Source organism: Gavialis gangeticus, unplaced genomic scaffold, assembly GCF_001723915.1.
Source record: "Gavialis gangeticus isolate Ggan-Ray unplaced genomic scaffold, GavGan_comp1, whole genome shotgun sequence".
Lineage (NCBI taxonomy): Eukaryota > Metazoa > Chordata > Crocodylia > Gavialidae > Gavialis > Gavialis gangeticus.
The window spans coordinates 57,311,893-57,334,474 of record NW_017729034.1 but is presented as its reverse complement, the minus strand read 5'-3'; the positions used below and the strand labels follow the sequence as shown (position 1 = coordinate 57,334,474).

The following is a 22,582-nucleotide window of genomic DNA, read 5'->3' as shown; positions in this document are numbered from 1 at the left end:
CCTGTTTTCAAAAAGGCGCACTCTCATCTTTTTTCCTTAAATGGTATGTTAGATACTTCTGTTGCTGATTATGCACATCAGTTCTTGGTTGCTCAGGAGAGGAAGTCAAGTTCTGTTCTCCTTGGTCTTTGACTATCGTATGTCCAGGCTTCACTAAGGAGATAACTCAGAAATATTATATGCATATGTCTCTGGAAACAGGTTTGGTTGTTTAGTCCCATACATTACACACAATGGCTCCTGGCTTGACCTATTTTTCAGGAAAGTTTAACAAGGAGAGTTTTGCATGGTAAAATACCCTAGATTGGTGCTGGGTCTCAATCTTTTCAGACTCAAGGCACCCCTGGATTGACTCTTCAGAAAATGCTAGTCCTTAGTTTTCACTTTCTTTTTTTTTTTTTAATACAGAAAAATAATTTTTCTGTTGCAAAAAACTCAGAAAGACCACAGCAGGACAGAATATTTTTTAACACTATGAATTCCTATTTTAAATTGCTAGGTTTATCTTGTGAATCATGTTTGCACACCAAACAGGGCTAACACTGTGTGGCATCCTGCAGCACCATTGAAAGGATTGCAAGGCACCTCAACACCACCCTGGTTGAGAATCACTGCCCTGGACACAGGCTTACAAATGCGCTCCCATCCCTATGGGCCTCTTCATCTTGGATTCACTGTTCACTTGTAAAATGCAACAAATTATTGTGAACACATGATCCTGCTCAAATGTTAGCATCTTTCTTTACTTTGTTACATGTAACAGCTTCAGATATGAACATAAAAATGCATGCCTTTGAATGAAAATAAAAACCAAATCCCATCTAGGTTGTATGAGGTGCTGTAAGCAGTTAATTTGCGGGCAAACAGAAACCAGCTTATACTTATACCAAACTAGTTTAAAGAGGAGACGCACTACAATCAAGTCATGCTGAAGTTTGTTCCAGACAGACAAATATATGGAATTTTATCTGGATTTTGGATATGGGATAAGAAGGTCATAAACAGAGTTAAAAGTGCAAAAGACACCTCAGGTCATTTGGGAAATATTCTTGTAGTTACTGAGTGGGAAAAGGACAACTGTGTATGAGTATCACTGCAAACCTTCTACCCACATTCTATGCTACCTGAAGACAATGGATAGTCAGAAATCATTGTGTAACCACTTGTGGAGAAGAGAACTGAGGATATAAGGTAGCAACCCCAAAGGTTTAGTAGAATTGAAGCAAATTACTTGGTCCTAAATCTGGACCTGCTAGACTTTCAGGCTATAATTTGCAGGAAGACAGAAACACTGCTACCTCCCATTAGAAAAAAAAAAATGACCTACACAATCCGTATGCCTCTATATAGATATGTCAAGACTTATCTTTAGCTTCCCTTAGCAAAAACCTCAAGACTTTTTTTTTTTTTGTTATGATCCTGTTGCTTAGGGTCTTGTTTTACCTAGTTTGTCATAGCTGTTTTATTGTTAGGGGCATAATACTAGTACAGATTATGGGTTTAAATGGGCTGCTGCCTACGAGCATCAGGCAGGCCATGCATGCGGCATGCACCAGCTCTGGCCCACAATACACAGGCCAGTCCACAGCATGTGCAGTACTGGTCTAGGGCACATGCTGCACACATCACTAATGCCATACCCTCACCAAATCAGTCCGTGCTGGACCTGGAGCCAGTCTGGGGGACATGCTGCACGTGGCCACCTTGGGCTGCATGTGGTGCATGGGGCTGGAGCTGAGAGGCGCACAAGACTGGTCTGGGATGCATGCTGTACATGACACCTGCACCTGACTGGCCCTGCACACTGGCTCTAGTGCGCAGAGCTGGTCTGTGGGCCTGATACAGTCCGCAGACCAACCTCTTGGGTCCAAATGAGCTGATGCCCCAGTGAAAAACAAAAAGTGAAGAGATCTGGGACATGGATTCCTTTTAGTAGGCTTCAAAGATTAATTGATGACATTTCTCTTCTAGTGTTCAACCTCCTCACAGCTTAATGGAAAAAGGAAAGATCCCTTACCCTGATACTCTCTTCCTCATCTGGTACTCATGAAACATCTACTTTCTAAATTTCATCCTTCCTGTCTTAAATTAAATTACATGGTGACCCTCCGCAACCAATACAAGGGGTGATCAACACAAGAGGGGCATTACTTCATTTCTGATGCTGTCTCCAAGTAGTTCTGAAGGCACAGGAAGCCAACTACAGATTTTTTTTAAAGTGTTGTACATATATAGACATACAAGTACACATACAGTAAATACAAACACTCCCTCTACCCACCAGCACAGGGCGCAAGAAGAGAGCAAGAACACAGGTACACACCTTTATTCACACTGCTGTTATTCCAGTAAAACTGTCTGCGCAGTGTACTGCATTATGTACTCACCTGTCGGCTGTCATTTTCCCTGCAACCCTGTAGTTTTATTAGTGAACCAGGGGCTCTGTCCACAACAGTAAGGCACAAATCCATGTGTTTCACTGACTTGTCCTTTGTTAAGGCCCATTCCTAAGACACATGAAAAGGAAATACATGTCTGTATATGAAACTATGAATAAGACAACAAAAGTAAGAGTGAGAGTGAGAGTGTGTGATACTGAGTTAGACTCACTCAAAAAGACCCAGTAGAGAAATTCCTTTCATGTAAGCATAAGCTGGAGTTTTTACAGCATCAGTGTTTAAATAGGGTGTTCCTTTATACAATTTAAAATACAGTAAACATTTATTTAAAAAAGCTGGCAGCCTTTCATTCTGATGGCTCAGACTGAGCCAATTTTAGCTGGAACTCTTGAAACCAATTTTAAAACACAATCCTCTGAAAAACCCAAAATAGGTGAGGAGGACTTATTTACTTCATTCTGAAATTGCTTTATTGTCCTGAGGACAATGCTGGAGAAAGATTGTTGCCTTGTGCTCCCTCTGCTGGTCTTCCAGCAATATTGCGAAGCACTGGTCTCCCCTACAAGTACATTGTTATCATCATCTTTTCACTATATATTCTGCTAACAATTATTATCACATCATATAAAGGAAGTGATTCAGGTTTCAAAGTGAGGAACTCAAAACTAAAGGAAAGTAAGGTGACTAACCAACTAATTTATTCCCCGGTACATCCACATTCTCTACACTGAATGAGGTAAGTAGTCAGAGGGGAGTGGGGGAAGGAGGGAAGGGGAGAGGGAAGGGAAACACCAGCAGTGTAATTATACAATTAAAGATGATATAAGCTTATGCATAAGATGACTGGATGAAGCTGCAAAAGAAACCATAAAATCTGACATTTCCTAATTACCAAATACTTGACTCTGCAACCTAAATAAATTGTCTTTGTAAAGAAACTTTGGTATGGCTTTTTTTGGGGTGGGTTCCCCTTAAAAGGAAAAACTTTAATATAGTCTGTTTTGAACAGCCCTTCCATGGGCTGTTACAATTTACTGCCAGCTTTCTTGCCCTCCACAACTCTCTACACAGAGTATGACCCTGCTCCCATCTTCCAGATTTCAGGTGTGGCCTCTGATCATTCTTCATTTCTTCACTTGCTTTTCCCTCCATGACAATACTATCACTGAGGCCTCCCAACCTCCACTGTTCATCTTTTTAATACCCATTTTGTCTGTTCATGTAAAAAAAAAAACAAAAAGGATTCTACATTATGTAATAAGGCTCTAGCTGCAGAGAACCAAACCCCATCAGCCATAAATTGAATACTGTCTTGCAAACAACACACACTATGGGAACAGATTAGCCTTGCAGACTTCTGTTTGGCATTTCTGACAGCATAATTTATAATTTCACCAGATTAAGAATGGCTCTGAATACATTTTAAGACCAAACAATTTCCCCAACCATTCTATTACTAAATATTACTTTTGCACTGATTTAGTAAACAGCTGTTACAAATTCAGTCACCAATAACTTTGAAAGAGTCAAAAAAATCATGACTACACACATACACACTCCCTCCCTTCCTCCCTCCCCAGGTACCTCCCCACTATTTACCAGCTACATTTATTCCCCTCCTTTCCCCCGCAAGCCCGTCTCTCACCCACTGACTCCTCAATTTACATCTTCACTGACTGCCTGTCTTGGATGCATACCAGCCCAGCCTCTGACTTCTTTACTATTTATTCCATTCAGGAAGAGCACACACCAACTGCAGATGCTTCCTCAGCCTGACGAATGGTATTTGTACCTAAAAGCTTGCAAAGAAGATTTTTTCCAACTATCTGAGTTGGTTTAATAAAAAAATATCAGATTTACTCAAAGAACCTTGTCTGCCTATGTCCTTAGACCAATAGGACTACAACTTGTACCCCTATGACTACATACAAGCATTATAAAACTCCCCACCCCCAAAATTCCCATCTGAAAAAAAAAAAAAATCTTTCAGCTAAACTAAGCAAGCAAAGAACATTTTCAAACATATTAATTTTGGGTAATGAAAGCTTAATTTCATATTATTTCTCTCCAGTCCCTGTAGCAGAGGAACTGTTTAAATAGTGAAGTAAAACTAACGAACAGAGCCTAGTTAGTTTGACGTCAGGCAGAAGGCAGGGTATATTTGCATCTTATAGGCTAACTAAAACAGATATATAGCATAAGCATTCATAAACAGAGGGCAAATCTATCCTGCCTTCTGTAAAACTAATGGCCATTGTTAAGACTGTAAGTCAATTTTATGTAATACAGACATTTTAAAATTCCAAACACAAGTTTCTAAAGAAACATAAATACCATTAAGACTCATGTCCCCAGTAATATCCACATCCAATCCCTCATAAATAATACCGCCTAGTTGGTCAAGTTCAGCCCTTTCAGAAGGCCTCAAACACACATTTGACTCATCTTCTGAGTCTGGTTACATTTGTGAATGCTCCAACCGAGTTGGAAAACTGGTGGTGCAACATCAAAAATGTTAAGCTGTCAGTACTGTTATGCTACACAAAGGACTTGGGCAGCATACAACAGAGCATAAGGATGTTTCCCTTCAGCAACTGAATGCTATGCATAGGGTATAAATAAAAGCTAAGTATAAAGCAGACTCCTGGCACACTGAATGGACTGAAGCCTTAAGCACCCTGTGTACCGAGTGAAAGTGGGATGGGGTACAAGTGGTAAATGGTCAAAAGCCACAAAGATGTAGGCACTTAGCAAAGTGAGGCACTTAGCAAAGCACTTCACTGTGGTCTTACATCTGTCACCACACAAAAGAAATTCAGCAGTTCTTAAATGCAAGACTAGGTTTCCTTGTAATCTATGACCAGCTCATCATTTTTATGATACAAATGCACTTTGTTTGTGCCGTACATGATCAAACCTTGAGAGTTAAAACAGGTCTCGTGAGGTTGCAAGCGCCAACAGAACCATGGTGGCTCCACAGCATCCTAATAGTTTCCTGTAACTCAAATACATAGAACAGGACATTCCTAGCCAAGTCAGAACTGTGTTACATTTGAGCATATGTTCTTCAGAAAGGTTGTTACAACAAAAATTGCATGAGCTTGCACTGCCTGACAGCCATAGCAAATTACTGCCTTGGAGTAATGAACTCCATGTATGTAGATGATTACATGGTCAGGTGGGAGGCAAATTGGCTTAGGGGTTGCACCTGGAGTGGTGATGAACAGGTTGATATTGACCTGGAAAGACATGGGCAGCAGAGTCTTTCAAGGATCGGTCCTTGGACCAGTGCTTTTCAATGTCTTCATCAGTGACTTGGACAAGGGCATGGAGAGCACCCTGTCCAAGTTTGCAGATGATACCAAATTATGGGGCAAAGTTAACACACCAGAGGGTTGGGAATGGATCCAAGCAGATCTGGACAGGTTGGAAAAATGGGTCAGAATGAAATAGGATGTGGATTTACAAAGACAAGTGCTGCACCTGGGCAAAAAGAACCACCAACAGATTTACAGGCTGGGGGATGACCATCTCAGCAGCACAGCACCGGAAAGGGATCTTGAAGTCATAGCAGACTCCAAGATAAACATGAGTCATCAATGTGACGAAGTGATCAACAAGGCTAACTGCACTTTATCATGCATTAGCAGATGCATGACAAACAGGTCCAGGGAGGTGATGCTTCCCCTTTATGCGGCACTGGTCAGGCCGCAGTTGGAGTACTGTGTCCAGTCTTGGGCTCCATACTGCAAAAGGGATGTGGAGAATCTTGAGAGGGTTCAGAGGAGGGGCACTTGTATGGTCAGAGGCCTGCAGGCAAGGCCCTACGAGGAGAGACTGAGGGACCTAGATCTCTTCAGCCTTCACAAGAGAAGGCTGAGAGGTGATCTTGTGGCTGCCTATAAATTAATCAGGGGAGGGCAGCAGGGAATAGGAGACACTATTTACTAGGGCACCCCCTGGAGTAACTAGGAACAATGGCCACAAATTGATGGAGAGCAGATTAAGCTGGACATTAGAAAGAACTTGTTCAGAGTAAGGGTTGCCAGAATCTGGAATGGGCTTCCAAGGGAGGTGGCGCTCTCCCCTATCCTGGTGGTCTTTAAGGGAAGACTGGACAAGCACCTACCTGGGGTTGTCTGACCCCAGAGCTCTTTCCTGCCCAGGGTAGGGGGTCGGACTCGATGACCTACTGAGGTCCCTTCCGACCCCAACATCTATGAATCTATGAACTCAAATTGCCCCAATACAAGAGTCAGTAAAATCTTTGCCCCATTATTCACATAGCTTCTCATTAAGTTACAAAAAGATTAAAAGCCTGATTAAACAAAAAAGCACCCCCCTCCCACCCATCATTCCTTGACAACTGCAACACTACAGAATAGATAGAATAAGCAAGCAAAAGGGGACAGGGCAAAAAAAAGAGGTTTTTTAAAGCTCCACCCACAAAATTTCCAGAAAGAATTTGGGTTCCTTGTTAGCTGGGCTCAGATCACCCCGCTGGGCTTCTTGGCCATGTTCCTTCTTGGGGTAGTGGGAGAATTAGCATCAGCACCTCCCTCAAACTCCACCAACTCTGGGTACCAAAAAGGATGTATCAATAGAATATATCGGTATATAGGACATGTGCAAAATAGTTCACATCTTGGTTCACTGAGCATTCTCTTTCTCCATCCCCACTTCCCAGCATAACCATGACAGCAACAAGAAAAGGTGGCAGCTTGGGAAAAGTACCAGTACACTTTACTATCATATGCAAGCTTCATCTATAACACTTCATTAAATAAATTAACGGGTCCACACTCAACACATCTTAAGAATCCAATTCTTACTTTAAATCTGCATCTCCATCCTATTTAGGCCAGGTAGTGCACTTAAAACATCCTTTTTTTTCTAAGCTACCACTTCCTCTATACTTTTCAAAGCTCTATACTTGCTCATAAGCTACCAAACAGTAGCAATAAGCATTTCTCCAATCACTTCAGGCTTGAGATTTTATCTTTTGGTACCTTACACTCACAACAAGGTCACCAACCTCACCATCCTACAAAAGTGACAGCACTTTAGACAAGATATCTGGTTCTGTTAGGCAGTTTATTCTATTGGATAAGTAAACAGATTATCAACCAGAGTCCACCCTCCATGTTCAAGTGAGAATCTCCCTATGGCCTACACAGCATACATATACAAATTGTTTATTAGCACATACACTCTTAACAGACTAAAGAGAACCCTTAATCAGATGTGAAAAGGAAAAGGACACGCAGAGGTAGGGAACTTATGGGTTTGATAATGTTTTCTACCATAGAGTTCATAGATTTCATAGACATTAGGTCTGGAAGGGACCTCACAAAATCATCGGGTTCATTTTGTTCTCTTCCCTTTAAACATTTCACATTTTAATTTGTGCTCAGAAGCACCTGCTAACTTAAATCTAGCCACAAGAAAGCAGACTTTGGGCTACTGCATTTTCTCTATTAAAAATTAAAGCCTCTGCATACCAATATGATGAGTACATGTTATCCTAGTGGAAATTTTCTTAAAAGCAAAGCTCAGTCTTAACACTTCCAGTGAAAGTCAGTGAAAACCCCTCCTTAAAACTCTGCCATCTCTGACCCCACAAAGTTGTACCAGAAAGCTTTCAGGCCAGCCCCAGATGGATTAGTTACTTTAAAAGACCATATGTTTAGTATTACTGGCATTGTCTCAATGTTTTCAGTAAGTACTGAAAAAAAGAATTAAAATTTGTCATCAACTTCTGGGGCTATTTTGTTTACAGAATAAAGTCAGGCATAGCTGAACTAAAATTATCCTTAAAAATATTCAAAACCAAGCACAAAAAGCACTTAAATTAAGCCAAAATCTAGTTTTGCTGCATCTGCTGCAAAAAGTTGAAAAAAGGAATGGATATGGCACCATAACAATAGTTTCAAGGGTTGAAAGATTTTGTTCAAGTAGGCTGAAGATATGCAAAGATGAATTACCTCAGAGCTTACTCTCAAAAGCGATACATCATAACAGATCAAACTCCCCAGGGTCTGTGCTCCTGTCTACCAAAGTGAGGCAACAGCACCAGGCTTGATATTTTAAGAGCTACTGATTCTAGGGGGATTTTTGGACCAGCCCTTTAAGGAATGTAGGCAACCACAGTGCTTTGCCATTTTCTTTCAAAGCAGTGGATGAAATCATTTCCATATGTATAGAGAGTTTAAAACTGATAGCTTCTATCCCAGGAGGACAGAAAGTAATGGCTAGACAGTGTAGAAAACTCTCTCCAGAAAATAACAATTCCTGTTTAGTACAAGGAATATTGCTTTGGTACATTAAAACAGAAACCATTTGGGGGGGGGGGCAGGGAGGGAGAGGAAAAAGAAAAATAATATTCATTCTCATTTTATGTGAAGAAATCAAGGCTGAGTTTAAATTAAGTCACTCGGAACAATTAAATAATTATTCCAAGTGACTTAACGAATCAGTGACAGAGCTGAGGACAAAAGCCATGTTATCCATCTTCCCATCTATTTCCCTACCCCTCCACAAAAAGACTTTTACAAATATAAAAGTTCATATCAGATGGATCCATTCTTAGTGACTAAAAAGATTAGAAACCTCTAACTGCAACACAGACTTTAAGAGGTATAAGGAAGATGGAGAACTTGAATTTAAGACACATTTCTCTACACAAAATAGATAAAAATGGAAAATAGACAATCCCAAACTAAAGGAAATAAAGGAACAAATTTTCTCTCCCAACACACCAAAGAAAATTAAGAACATCTGTTTCCAGATTTCTTTCAAGTGGGACAGAAGATGACACCTACTCCATCCTGTTCCTTTTAGTAGCAAAGACTGAGAACCAGCCTCGACTGTAGAAGATGACAAGGCAGAAAGAAAAAAAAAAAGCATCTAGGCAGTGTACTTCACTTTATGCCCCCTACATTATCTTCAGCAAAAGCTTACACATTTGAAACATTATCCAGAGCAATTTTAACTTCTGCTTCCCTCTCCAAACTCTTTTCGAGGTCATTTGGTTAGCCTCTCTAGTGCATTCGATGGAAATACTAGTTGGGGAGTACTACAATACAGGCTTTGGAGAGATGTAACTTAACATTTTTAAAGGGGGAAAGGGAATAGCTTCTCAGGTGAGGCATCAGCTGGTACAATGTAAATGTTACTTCTGCATGCTCCTATTGGAATATGAGGGAGATAAAGCACATTTTGTCCCTGAATAAAACCATATTAAAAAGTTACAATAATTTTGCTACACTTTCATTCTATAGGAGCACTTGTTATACTATAACAAACTATGCCACTATTATTCAATGTTGATACAACTGTTATGTCTGTATTCCCTCAGTATGAATGCAGTTTGGATATATAAGAGCCAATCCACATCCCAAACTGCTTGGAAGCTCTCTTATGAGAAACTTTGGAGCAGCGGCAATTTGGTTAATAAAAGGTCAGGATCAGAAGATAACCACAGCAGGACAGAGGAAAAGATTTCCTCATTTGGGGGCAGAAGGAGTTGGGGGAGGAAGGACAAACTGTGTCCTGTTACGGATCTATGAAAATCATCCAGTGTCATTAGAAATGTCAAGTTCCTCAGGCTGACATGCTTCTATCATACCCACTCTCAATCCTGTCAAGACTAGTTTGGGGCTGTCATCTTACAGGATGAGCATTTTCGGACAGATCAGAAAACGTGCCTCATGTTTAGGTGTGTGGGAAACAGTACAAGTGCCATATCTTACTCTTCTACTGTACCAAGAGTACTGATTAAATAGCCAACACTCACTAGTACCAAATCCTGAACCTCAAGGAATACCTGTTACTTCTAAGAAGCTTAGCTACGTCAAGACTCATTCTGTCCTGGACAAGCATGCCAAAGCTGTAAATCCAAACATGTGGAGTATTCAACATGCATTTAATAAAACACTAGATTCAAGTTTAAATCTTGGCTCTTGTTTTGATCTACTGGGTGCATCTACACAAGATGGTTTACTGTGCAGCAGACCAATTTGCTGTGCAGTAAAGCGTCAGCATCTATGCATGCACAGCAATTATAGTGCATAGTAGACCTAAGACTTACAAAAAACTAGAACTCTTGGTTCCAAAATGATACTTTTTAATCAAACCACCTGGGAAATCGCAAGAAAACTGTTCTTTTCTGCAAGCTTTTGGGATCAAAGCCCCTTCATCAGGCTCTGGGAACACTATAGATGGTACAAGATGGTAAAAAGTCCTCATAGGTAGGAAATAAACTTCATTTTTGCACAGAGGGAGCTGAAGATGGAAGTGTCTCCCCCTCTGGGTCCAACACTCCTGAGTGCATAGTAGATTAATTTACTGTGCTGCCAGATTGCTGGATGCCAGTTGTATCTTACAGAGCTGAGTAGTAAATTACTGCACTTAAATGCATGTGTAGATGGTGACGTCAGGATTAGTTTACTCAGGCTCAATTTGAGCTGAAGTATATTCAGTTGTATTAACTGCATGTGTAGATGCACCTACTGATATTAGAGTAATAAGAAGGAGGTTCAGTAAACTCTCTCAATCCCTTTAAGTTAAAATAAGTCTCTACTGGGAGACTGAAACAATAAAAAAAAAACTGGACCTGGTTCAGTGACACAGAAATCTTGCTCAGAATAAGTTTATCAACTTGCTCCCTACATTGCCCGACATGCTCTTCTGCTGCAACAGGGAGTAAGGTCTTAATCTTCAGGGACTACAGGGACTAATGGGTGACATATCAAAACAAAAATCCTGTTCTCCTCTCTGGAGAAACAGATGAAATAAAATAGCTGTAAGTGGGATGTATGGAGGAGCCCATTTAGGTTTCTGTGAGATGTATTCTGGGACATGATACATGTGAGAAAACAGCGTTCCAGAAAAAAATAAGCATCCTGTTTTGGAAAGTCCTACAAAGGAAAAAAGATCTTATCTAAACAGTCTGGGGTTGCTGGCTCCAGCTCCACATGATAGCTCTGGCTATGGACTGGCCCTGCATGCCAAACCATTTTGGTGCTCAGGACCATGTCATCTTGTCAGAAGGCTCCCTAGGGGTCTATAAATTTGGCAGCAGGGAAGCAAGGACAGGGTTAGTTGCTGGGGCTCCCAGAGCTGCAATAACTAATGCTGTCACCGCTCCCCCACTGTCTAATTTCTGAACCCCCTCGGAATCCTTATTTCTTGCATATAATGCACATCCTAGGCTGCTGAGAGGTGAGAAAAAAAACAACTACCAGTGCCTTCCTGGAAGAGGCACTGCATTAGTTTGACCTGGCCCCCCAGATGCTGTATAGATTGAGTGCTGCAGTGGGGCTTTTCGGCAGTTTTATCCAAAGCAGATTCAAGTGCCTGAACTATACAGACGTTGGGTGAGCAAGGACAAAACACAAAATCCCTCTTCTGGGCATGAGCTATGCTTGGTGTGGGGGCATGCTGAGCTTGAAGTGCTGTGTGCTCTTTTTCCCCCCATGTCTGTAAACAGCCCTAATTTCCCCAAGTTGATTTAGGGGAAAACATGCATGTTTTGTGAGAGAAATAAATCTACCAGGTTTTTTTTTTTAATCTTGACCTGATTTTAGGATTTGAATCCTCCTAACACTTTCATTTAGAGGTACTGTATCAGAGATAATTCTATAACTAATTCACTGTCACTTTTGTTATACAATGGAACAGAAAACCGACTGATTAGTAAATTAGCTACATTTCCTGTTAATTTTGTTTACATTTGTTTTCAAATATAGTTTGATATTATCTGTGAACAAAAACCAGCAAAGGAAACCAGAAGAAAAAGCATACAAGCACTTGGTTAATGATGTCTATCAGTCACAACCGTATAATTAGATACTTTGCAGTAATTAACATTCCCATTTAGTTCTTGTTTACTGCTTTGACATATTTGCAATTAATTTTTAAAAGCATGACAGAGAATTTATTGAAACAACATCTTAACTGTTAAAAAAATAGGAGATGGCATTTTTGTCACTGACATTGCCTAAAAGAACATATCTGGGATTTCAAGATAGCTAACATACAGTCATGCAATGGGAAGAACAGACCCCCATGTGAAATAGGTATAATTTGACTTCATCTGTTATACAATCTGATAACAGGAAAGTCTAGTCGAGTCAACTATTCTGTTTGGACATGTCCCCATCAAAGAAATTTTGATGAAATATACAACCTTTGGTTGGGAAAAGAGTATTCTTTAGCATACAAACGACCTTATGAAAGATGGAGTGGATGACCTGCCATGTCTGCCCTCTGAGTCTATAACTTAAAATACCATGTTACTATCTGAAGCAGAGATTATTTATTATACCAATCTATGGGAAGAGGAAAGAAGCAAACATGAAATATGTATTGATGTTGGCTTTAAGTTACGTATTTTTCAAAGATGATGTGGTTTTTAAAAAACAGCTGAATAGTATACACACCTGGTTTCCCCCTGCATTATGGCATTCATAAACCCCAACAACACCATCTGCAAAGTGGCCCAAAGTGTCGAGGCAATTGGTGCCCTGCTGCAGAGCCCCAAAAGCTATATCTTGATGATCAGGTACCCTAAAATAGAAACAGAAATATCCATTTAATTTAATTTTCCCCCCACTGTCTCCCTTCCTTTATTTAAGCAGATTTCTAGGATGCAATAAATAAGAACTGATAAGTTTCATATAAACTATATTCAAGTTCCCATGAAATCTTTGGTGGTTAGAATAAACAATTTAGGCAGGAGAACATGATGTCATAACCTGCTGTTTTAACTGCAATATTTCCTGAAAACTAAAACTACCCTGAATTTAAGATGACTACCCAATAGTTAGATTCTATGCATGGAAAATCTATAAATTTGTTCTAATTTTCCATGTATAGGAAGCTGATCTTTAATTCATCCCTTTCACTACTGCAGGGGGGAGGCAGGATAGGAAGGGAATGTGGGGAGGTCAAGCAGATTGTCCCCTGCTTGTGTCTGCCCCCCTGCCACCTCTGCCCTCTGCCAGCACCTCTCTACCCTTTGCTCCCTCCAGGCAGACTCCAACCCCATTCTAGCTCAGAACACTGAGCACAGCCCCAATCCAGCCCCATAGTGTGCCTGTGGGCTATGTGCTGCTGCTTTGGAGCTGGGGTGGGGCCATGCTCAATGTCCCAGGCTGCAGCATGCACAGAGCCTGCGAAATGCAGAGCAAAGGTAAGGGGGGTGAAAGGGAAAAGATAGGGGTAGCCAGAGATGCAGAGGTTGCATAGAAGGTTGGGGAAAAGATGACAGGGAAAAGAGGGTGCAGGGGGAAGTAGACAGCAACTGCAGCTATGACACTGACCCCAGTTAAGGGCTGGAGCCCAAGCCACAGCAGCTGTCTGCTCCCCTCCACCCTCATACTTGATTCTGAGACAACGGCTCTCCTCCCCATGTTAAATGGGGGAAAAACCCCTCATCTGTAGAAATAAGTACATACAGTAAATGGTCCAATACAATGAAACTATAGGCTCACTAGCAGATGACTGAATTATACTAAGAAACTGAGGTGAACATTTGAATTCTCATGATAAGAGAGATGGATTGAACTGGTAGTAATGCCTATAGTTAAGGTTGTCTAAACACTTTCTGTTTATAAAAGCCTTGTTCTCAGTTGCTTATAAAATATTGCCAAAATTAAATCCACTGAGGCAGAATTTTGGTACACTGCATCACTGTCTCAGGCCAACTTTCTCTTCTAAATTTAAAAAAAGTAAAATAAAAAAAGCTCCACAGTTTTTCCATTTCTGAAAATGGGTGTATGGAAAAAAAAATTGTTTTGCCAATGTTAGCAAGTTATTTTACTGTTCCTTTGAGAAACTCAAGCATCTCCCTCCTTTGAAGTGGGGATTTAATTTTTGGCAGAGGCACGCTGGGGTCAAGAAGCTGGCTTTAATAGCCCCCATGAAAATTCAGCTACCTCTGGCCAAGTTATACGCCGCTAATCAGTTTGCTCCTTTTTCAGTAGAAGCTTGCAGCAAGTCTTCAGATATTTCATTCGCATCAAGCATGTTCCAGCTCAACATGGAGTATTTTTTTCTTTAAGTTGTTTGCTCAGCTGATGAGGAGGATGCAACTAAGAACTTGAAAGGCACAACTCACTGTGTTCCCAGGGCTTACTCTGCTGGCACCCTGGTAGCATGACAGGAGAGGAACACAGCCCAATTCAAAAGACAAAGGAGTAAACAAATGAAGAGATGAAATAAAAAAGGAAGGCAGGTAGAATAAGGGAGGCTGTGCCGAGTTTCCTTGCCCCTTCTACTACCCTCTGCCATGATTGTTTTGGCATAGACTTAAAAAGTGAGATTAAATATTTAACTATTAAGTTCCACAATACAATAAATTAATATTTAAAAAATCTGACATGTGGAAGAATTAGACATATACAAGTTACGGGAACCAAAGCATACATGTTATAAGCGACTTTTAGGCTTTTATTAACTGAGAGCATATTCCACCATTAAAATGCATCATCGCCGTCTTGATTACAATTCAAAATGGCAACATGGTAACGGAACAAAGTTGCACGATAAATGTATTAACTGTCCGGAGACTTGCTAGGATAGGAAGGTAACTAGAAATTTAAAAGATTTCCCTGTAAGATTAAAGTGAATGCACTTAAATTCATGAAACACAAGAGAATCTATACACTTCCATTTGGAAGGCAAAAATAGGAGGAAGAAGGGAGTCAGAGGAAAAGGTGCTGTCAGATTTTAAAGGAGGTCACTGCAGCTAAAACTAATACATAGTAAACATCTCGAGGTACTTTCTGAAGACAACATAAAATGACGTTATTTCCTTGTCCTCATTACCCTTCTTTGTAAGAAACATGCCAATATGTAAGGTTCCAAAAGCTTTCACTGAGGGAACAACAGCTGATACTTTTGCACACAAAGACAAAGAATTTATTTTAGTGAATTCTGACAAAGTACTTTGAAACAGCTAGAGAAAGAAATGTACTGTTTTTTAAAGCCACACATAATCCTACAATTACTTTAAGATGATTTACGCATATGGTATACATACCAAGTTGGAGACTTAGAGGTCTGATAGGAAAGGATACTGGTAGCCTAGTGTTACTCATTTGAAACCCAGTAAAAAGAAATATAGCTTTGAGGAGGATTTTTCTACCTTATAGAGGAGATGAATGGAAACCCATTAGTCAGGCTGCATTCTAACTAACAATATGCACTCACACTGTGCAAATTTAACCTTCAAAGCTCTTTAGTAGTTTCAGATCAGTCACTGTTTAAGAAGGGTTGTTTTATGCAGGTGATAAATGGAGACAAAAGGTTAGCGACTGCCCAAGATAACTGAGATTCCATGAGAAATGGATTAGAACAAGCCTGCCTAACTCAGGGCTGTACTCTAGCCAGTGCCTTCAAATAAAGCTCAACTTTCGCGTCTGATGATGGGTCAGTAGAAAAAAAATGGCAGCTTAGAATGAAGTAATAAGCCAAGAAAACCCACTATCAGAGCCATGATCCAACTAAATATCCCTTGGGTGCAGAAAGGATAAAAAAAAGTTACAGGACAATTCACTGCTGTGGATACAGACTATTTGACACTCACCTTAACTCAGGATAGACATTTTCAAGATACCATTTGAAGGGTTTGCAGCTAAGTCTCTTCCTCAACTCCATTCGGCTTTGAATGCTGAAGAAACCAAAACAGCAGCTTACAAGCTCTGGCAGTTGAATTTAAATACATTTTAAAAGATATTCAAAGCATATTTACAAGATGACACATTTCTGCAGACAGATTTTAAAGAAATGGAGTACAAAAGCTAACTTTCCTTCACCCTCAGAGAATACAGTCTTGAGCAGAATAAGGGAATAGGAAAAAGCAGATCCAACTTACTTGCCATAAGGTACATTTCTGGCAGAAGGCACTGCTGCATAGTAGAAATTTTTGTACTCATCCATCCAGACTTCTGCAGCCCTACGTGTATTTCTAGGAGCAAAATGTTTAAGATGTACGTTATATTTTGTCCTACTGCAGTTAATCATGCCATTTATTCTATGCTTAAATTACCCACCATTACACCACATGGTTTCCTATCATAGGCTCAACAAATTTCCATGTTAGGAAAAAAAGTGTACAGGCTTAAAAACAAGGAACAAAAGTCTAAGGTGGTGTGACTGCAAGATGTTTTGAGATAAATTTTTGTGCCTTCTCTCCATGAACAGCTGATCCAGGCTTTTATTTAGAAAGATACAAATTTTAATACACTATTTTTAGTGCCCTTTCTAATAAAAGAAATTTTATTACTTTATAAGTGGTTTTTGACTCAGTATTTTAACCTGGAGAAATATTCAAGATCTCAATAGCCAAAGGGCAATGACAAAGACAATATCTGAAAATGTGCCTTTAACTTTGCAGTAGCTTTCAATGAAAGCAGTAGCTTTTCACAAGAAACTGAACTCACTAACTTGAGGAGAATGCATTTTTCAATCTTCTTTCTGAACCTACCAACACAACAACAAGAGCGCTATGTAGATATAATACAAAACACTTGAAAATAGTGAAACACTTAGGTCTATGACCTAGCAGACTTGTTGCAGTGGAGGCAACAGATAAATTGTCTAACCTTCAGCTTGTGTTTCTGCAACTTCTGAAACACTGTCTAAAATTCATACTTGGTGAACTGCTGCACTAAACAGAAAATTTCCTGAAGCTTGTTTTTTGATGTTTTCTTATATTTTTACATAACAGGAATCTTTAAATCCATTCTAAACTGCAGTAGGACTACGATGTATCATTTTGTAGGAGGTCTCTTTTCTTATTACAAAACGTGTTTATACTTTTTATATAAAGCACATGCACCATATTTAAAAATGTGTGCATGTGAGAGAGATAATCTGTTTAATAATAGATTAAAGCATAACATTGCTTCTTGTGACTGTATTCAAGATACGTACATCAATTAGTTGTTTATTATTAAACAGATAGTCTCGCACAGGACCATGTTACTTGATTAGAAGTTATCAGCAGGACACCTTCAGTATGGTACATACACTTACACACAGGCAATATCCTTGACGTAAATACTGCAGACCTAAGTGATTAATATCATGTATATGACTTCTTCCCTTATCTTCCTCCCACTTATCTATTACCTCCCTAGACTTATTTTAACATTCCAGAGTGCTAGGTAGATTCCAACAGCTTCTTTAAAGTCAACCTAGCAAAGAAATATTTCCTCTTGGCATAAACTACTAATTTTTGGCACCTTTTACACCTATTTTTAGTGTCCAGCTACTCCAATACAGCCAGAACCCTTAATTTTTATTGAATTGCTTTAATTAACATAGTCCATCCAAAAACAATTTTAGTGAATTGTAAAGGACTCTCACGGCATTTCAGTTCAAAGGGCAATGACAAAGAACAGGTGTGGAGAAAGCTAGACCAGAAGCAACACTGGATTAAAAAGCTTCAACAAACTTAAAAAAAAAAATCACTAAGGCTTAAACAAAAATGGTGAAGGTTTGTTTTTGTTTCCTTTTCCCCACCTCACACATAATATAATCCAAAAGGATTCTGCAATAAGAATGCAGCTTCCCCTGTCATATGCTAATGTGATGCATCACATTTAACATGGACAAATATCATTGTCCTGTTTTGAAATTCTGAATCCTGTATTTATTCACAACTGATTGGAGGAAGGATCAACTTGGCATCAGGCCAAAAACAGAAATTTGTATAAATATGAAAAAGCCCCCACACAAATGTATATTATGTAACCCTTTTTATGACATTCTGTGAAAGTCATTTCATGTGTCTAAATAATATACTTAAATAAATAGATCCTCTCACCTCCTCCCACAACTGCAATATAAGTACTAGAATAAGGTGTCTTAATTATCAACTTCTGTTTTTTCACGTGCCAAGTTTTTCCATGGCAATCTAAAATTCAAAACTCAAAGGCAGGGAACCAGCCAACGAAAGAAAAAAATATCTTGTAGAACTATTAAGAGAAATAAGGCCCACAATTTATTTGACCAAGCAGAATCAGTATAACCCCAAAGAAATTTGCAACATTAGAGTTCTTGACATAGTAGGTAATACTATCCTTAACAAAACTACCTGGTTTGAAGAGCACATGACTGTGCTTTAAGTAAACTGTGCTTAATACAATTTGTTTAAACTCCAGACTTCCTTCAGCACAGGCAGCTATTTTATTTGGTTTGCATCTGACACCTTGTAAGACCCATAAATTAGGACTCTGATGCTTCACTGACTTGTGAGTACTTGGAAGAATTCCCAAATACTGAATATTTGTTGTACTGAAAAGCACATGGCACCTCTGACAATACCTCCTCAAATATTTCTTCTACTCCCAGGCACTTAGGGCACTTACACACATGCAAGGAAATCCAGTGTGTCACAGCAGACTCGATCAAATCGAGGCTGCTGGGGCACATAAATTAACATGCTCTGGCAGCCTTGCCCATCACATGCATCAGCAGCACAGCACGCCTCTGCACTGAGAAAACAGCAGCAGTGCACTCTGAACTAAAATACGTTTAGTTCAAAGTGTACCAACGCCATTTTCTCAGCACAGAGGTGCTCTGTGCCACTGATGCACATGCTCCTGATGCAGTGCCAGGCAGTTTTAATTAGCATAGTTCACTAATTAAAAAGTGCCCGGTGCTGCATCGGCAACACATGTAAAAATGACTTTACAAGTCAAAGCACTACATAGGCATCAAACCTCTTTATGAATGTGGATAGGAATCACTACCACCATTCTATAGAAAGAAGACAGAAAAAGCCAAGGTCACACAGTTAATCAGCAGCAGAGCTGTAACATCTGATCTACTGAAACACAAGGTCTCCCTTAAAAATATAAAAGTATTTTTTTCTAAACTGTAGCATTAGGAAGGAAATTTGATATACCAGATGCACACAAAAAAGTGAATGCCTTCCCGTACACTAGATTCCAATGGGTATTATTCAGTGTGCCAGCATGTCTACATGTGCATTAATGTGCCATAGATACTGCACATTACGTTTAGTACCTGTAATAACAGGTCCTAAATGCAATGCAATGCACAGTAATCGGAGCTACTGTGCAGTAACACCAGAGCATGCTTTTTTGCAATGCTAATGCATTTAGTGTCTCGTATAGACATGTCCAGTCTGAACTTAAGAATCTGAGCCTACGTGCTGACATAATTTCACGTACTAGTTCAACACAAAAGCAAAGCAGGGAATATACAAATAGGCAAAAATATTTGTTTTGAGGGTTCTCAATGATTAACAAAATTTCAGGAAAATGCAACTTTTAAAAACACTATTGAAAAAGTCCAAAAATACAGACTGTTGATAAAATCTTTCAAAAGATGAACAAAGTTTTCAATTTTTCCCCCGAAGCCACCAAAGCCTTTCTTCCCTTTTCCTCCTTCCCCAGATTTTCTCCTGGTTGATAAAAATGAAACAAATTCCCTCCTCTTAATAAAAACATTTATTATGAAGCTTTCCTGGCCCGAACTGTGTATTTTCCTGAGTTGTGAAAGTTATTTACCTTTTAATTGTTTGGGTTTTTTTAAACACTTGAAAAAAAATGCAGGTATGGCTAGTGAAAGGGCCTGCAAGTATAATGAAGTTACTGCCACCTGCTGATCATCTGAAGAAATCCGAAGTCCCATATTTCAGCCAAGAATAGACAGAAAGTTACCTTGCAAACACAGTACCGCTCCCACCAGGAAATGTGTAAGGATGCTGTTTGCGAAAGACATGGCCCACTCTGCTGCATGGGATAATTTCAAGGCTCCCACCACACTGCCAAACTCTGAATGAAATCTCTGCAATAAAGATGTGTGCAATAAGTAGTCACACATGACAAAAAACCAGTGTGTACATTTTGAAGCTTACCAAATGTTTCCCAGTCTCTCAACAATGTATAACACAGTATTAAAATAAACAAAAAACAAAACACTTAGGCAAGTGCAAATGAACATTTGGAGGTACCTGTCCATATGAATAGCAAGATGCCTCTAGTTTGTTAATGAGCTTCTTCAGATTCTGTTCCTGACTATGTCACTTCATTCTTCTCTAAATTCATGTATGAATGACTTGTGTATGCACTTGGAAGCACAGCCAAACAACTTGTAGGTATTTTTTAACTTGAGCCATCAACACTTGCAAGCCTCTCATAGTATAAAGCTGCTGTGTATTTTTAATGGATGTTATTGAAAAAAAAAAAAAAGTATGCAAGAACATTACTGAGCTAGGTTACCACAAAGTTACCACACTAATGGAACAATACAATAAATCAACTTAAAACCATAATTAAGACTTGACTCAACAGCACAAACAAGCAAATCACTTAAGTTAATACAAGAGATAAACTGAATTATAAAGGCTGGAACTAGAAGCAAATACTTTGCAGTAGTCTGAATTGAGGGAATTTTATTCACTGCAGGGTGTAAGGCTTCTATCCAATACATTTCATTGACTAGCTGGTGAGGGACAAGGTCCTAGAGAAACCAACAGCCCACATATACTCGTGTCAGTTCTGGCCTTGGCCCCTTGCCAAGGAAACTCACCCAGAGAAGTCCACGAGTTCATTTTAAAGAAGTCAATTAGGCATGCTTGCAGCAGCTATGCTTTTATTAACTCTTCCTTAAATCTGTTGCAAATTATTGGGTGCTGTTCTGTAATAAACAGTCCCTTCACAATAACAAAGAAAAAAACTATTAAATTATATACGTATTACTTTAATCCAGAAGAAACTATTCACTCAATGATAGGTTGCTGTTTAATTTGAGAAATGGTTACTATTTCCCTTCCTTCTCCAAGAACATTTCCAGAGGCACTCACTAATGACAATATATGGAAATAAAAAATGAAGGTAGCCTTTCAGAAATGAAAAGGTTAAAAAATAAAAAATCTAAACTACTTCTGCCTATTTTCTTGAGAACATTAACTCACATGATGATTGTTTGTTCCCTGGAGTCAGATGGTCGAAGTCTTTAACACGTGTGGGATCTCTCTCTGGCTAGGTTACAAATGGTACAAGCTGGCTTTGCTGATTATATCAAGTCTTCACTACTTTTTCCTCTGGATGGCCTGACCACGGAAGGGAGCACAACATAGCTATGGATGTTGTAGATTATATAAGAAAGAACTGATTTTCTTTTGAATGGTTTTTCTTTTTATGGGGATCAGTTCCACTTGTTCTGTCTCAGGGACCACTGTTTTGGCTTTGGGGCTAATAAGGTGAATCCAAGCATTCTGAGTAGCTGAGGTATAATTCTCTCCAATTGGACAATCTTTAGGCTTTAAGCCATGGTGAAAAGTTCCATCCCCAAATGACCAGTAATTCTGCAAAATAAGCAAGGTTAACTTGTAGTTGGATGATCTTCTGAAAAAATACAGGGTATCTAAGGGGACTTTGCCAGGAAGGCTGTTATGTCTATCTTCTGGCACATGAACACACAATTATCAGAAATTATCTTTTATAAAATATCTAATGATCTAAATTATTCTCTCAATTCTCTCATTGCCTTATATGGCAATTAAGTGTTTAAACTACTTGTCCTAATGGCTTTTGACCCCAAAATGGAAAACTGTTGTATCAGAATGAATTCTACTGTTAATTAAAAGTTTTTTCCAGACTCAGTTCAAATTTGGGCTCATATGCCTCACATTTGAAAAGTAGCAACACCTAATGGTTTTTACAACTTTTTTGCCTGCCAGCATTATTTCTCAAGTGTAACTCATTAGCATAAAGCTTTACAAGAGAGTTTACACAGTTCTTTGCCCAGAGATTAAAGGACTGATACAAAAAAAGAATTAAATTCTAGGGCAGGGTAGGAAAAGTTACTCAGCAATATAAAAAACTAAGTGAAGGTAGCTGAGGGTGATCTCAGTAGAAGATAAATACTTTTGTATAGTTCCTAGAGACAAGTAGGCATGGAGCAAAAGGTATAGCAGAACTCAACATTAGATTCTCAGGGGCTTGGTTGTATGTTCTCCTGAAGGCAAAAATTAGATGTCAGACTATATACTGCAAACAAAGAGAACTAGAATTATTTAAGGATTAAACTCAGTCTAACAGGACATTGCACATGGGGGGGGGGCGCGGTGGAGGCCGCAGCAGTGAGTGAGGGAGGGAGTGGGCTGGGGTGAATGGGGCCTTGATCTGTACCCCCCCCCC

At 39.4% G+C, this 22,582-nt stretch overlaps 1 protein-coding gene across 1 annotated transcript in view; it reads right to left on the bottom strand.

Annotated features, from left to right (window-relative positions):
- The window catches only part of GALNT2 (polypeptide N-acetylgalactosaminyltransferase 2), a 204,983-nt gene that overhangs the window by 4,683 nt on the left and 177,718 nt on the right, over positions 1 to 22,582 (bottom strand). Inside the window, exons 11-15 of the mRNA XM_019527116.1 lie at positions 20,099 to 20,225; positions 16,279 to 16,371; positions 15,991 to 16,074; positions 12,842 to 12,968; positions 2,388 to 2,507 (exon numbers count right to left, since the gene is read on the bottom strand). Coding sequence (XP_019382661.1) covers positions 2,388 to 2,507; positions 12,842 to 12,968; positions 15,991 to 16,074; positions 16,279 to 16,371; positions 20,099 to 20,225 — 551 coding nt within the window. The remainder of the gene's footprint in view (positions 1 to 2,387; positions 2,508 to 12,841; positions 12,969 to 15,990; positions 16,075 to 16,278; positions 16,372 to 20,098; positions 20,226 to 22,582) is intronic.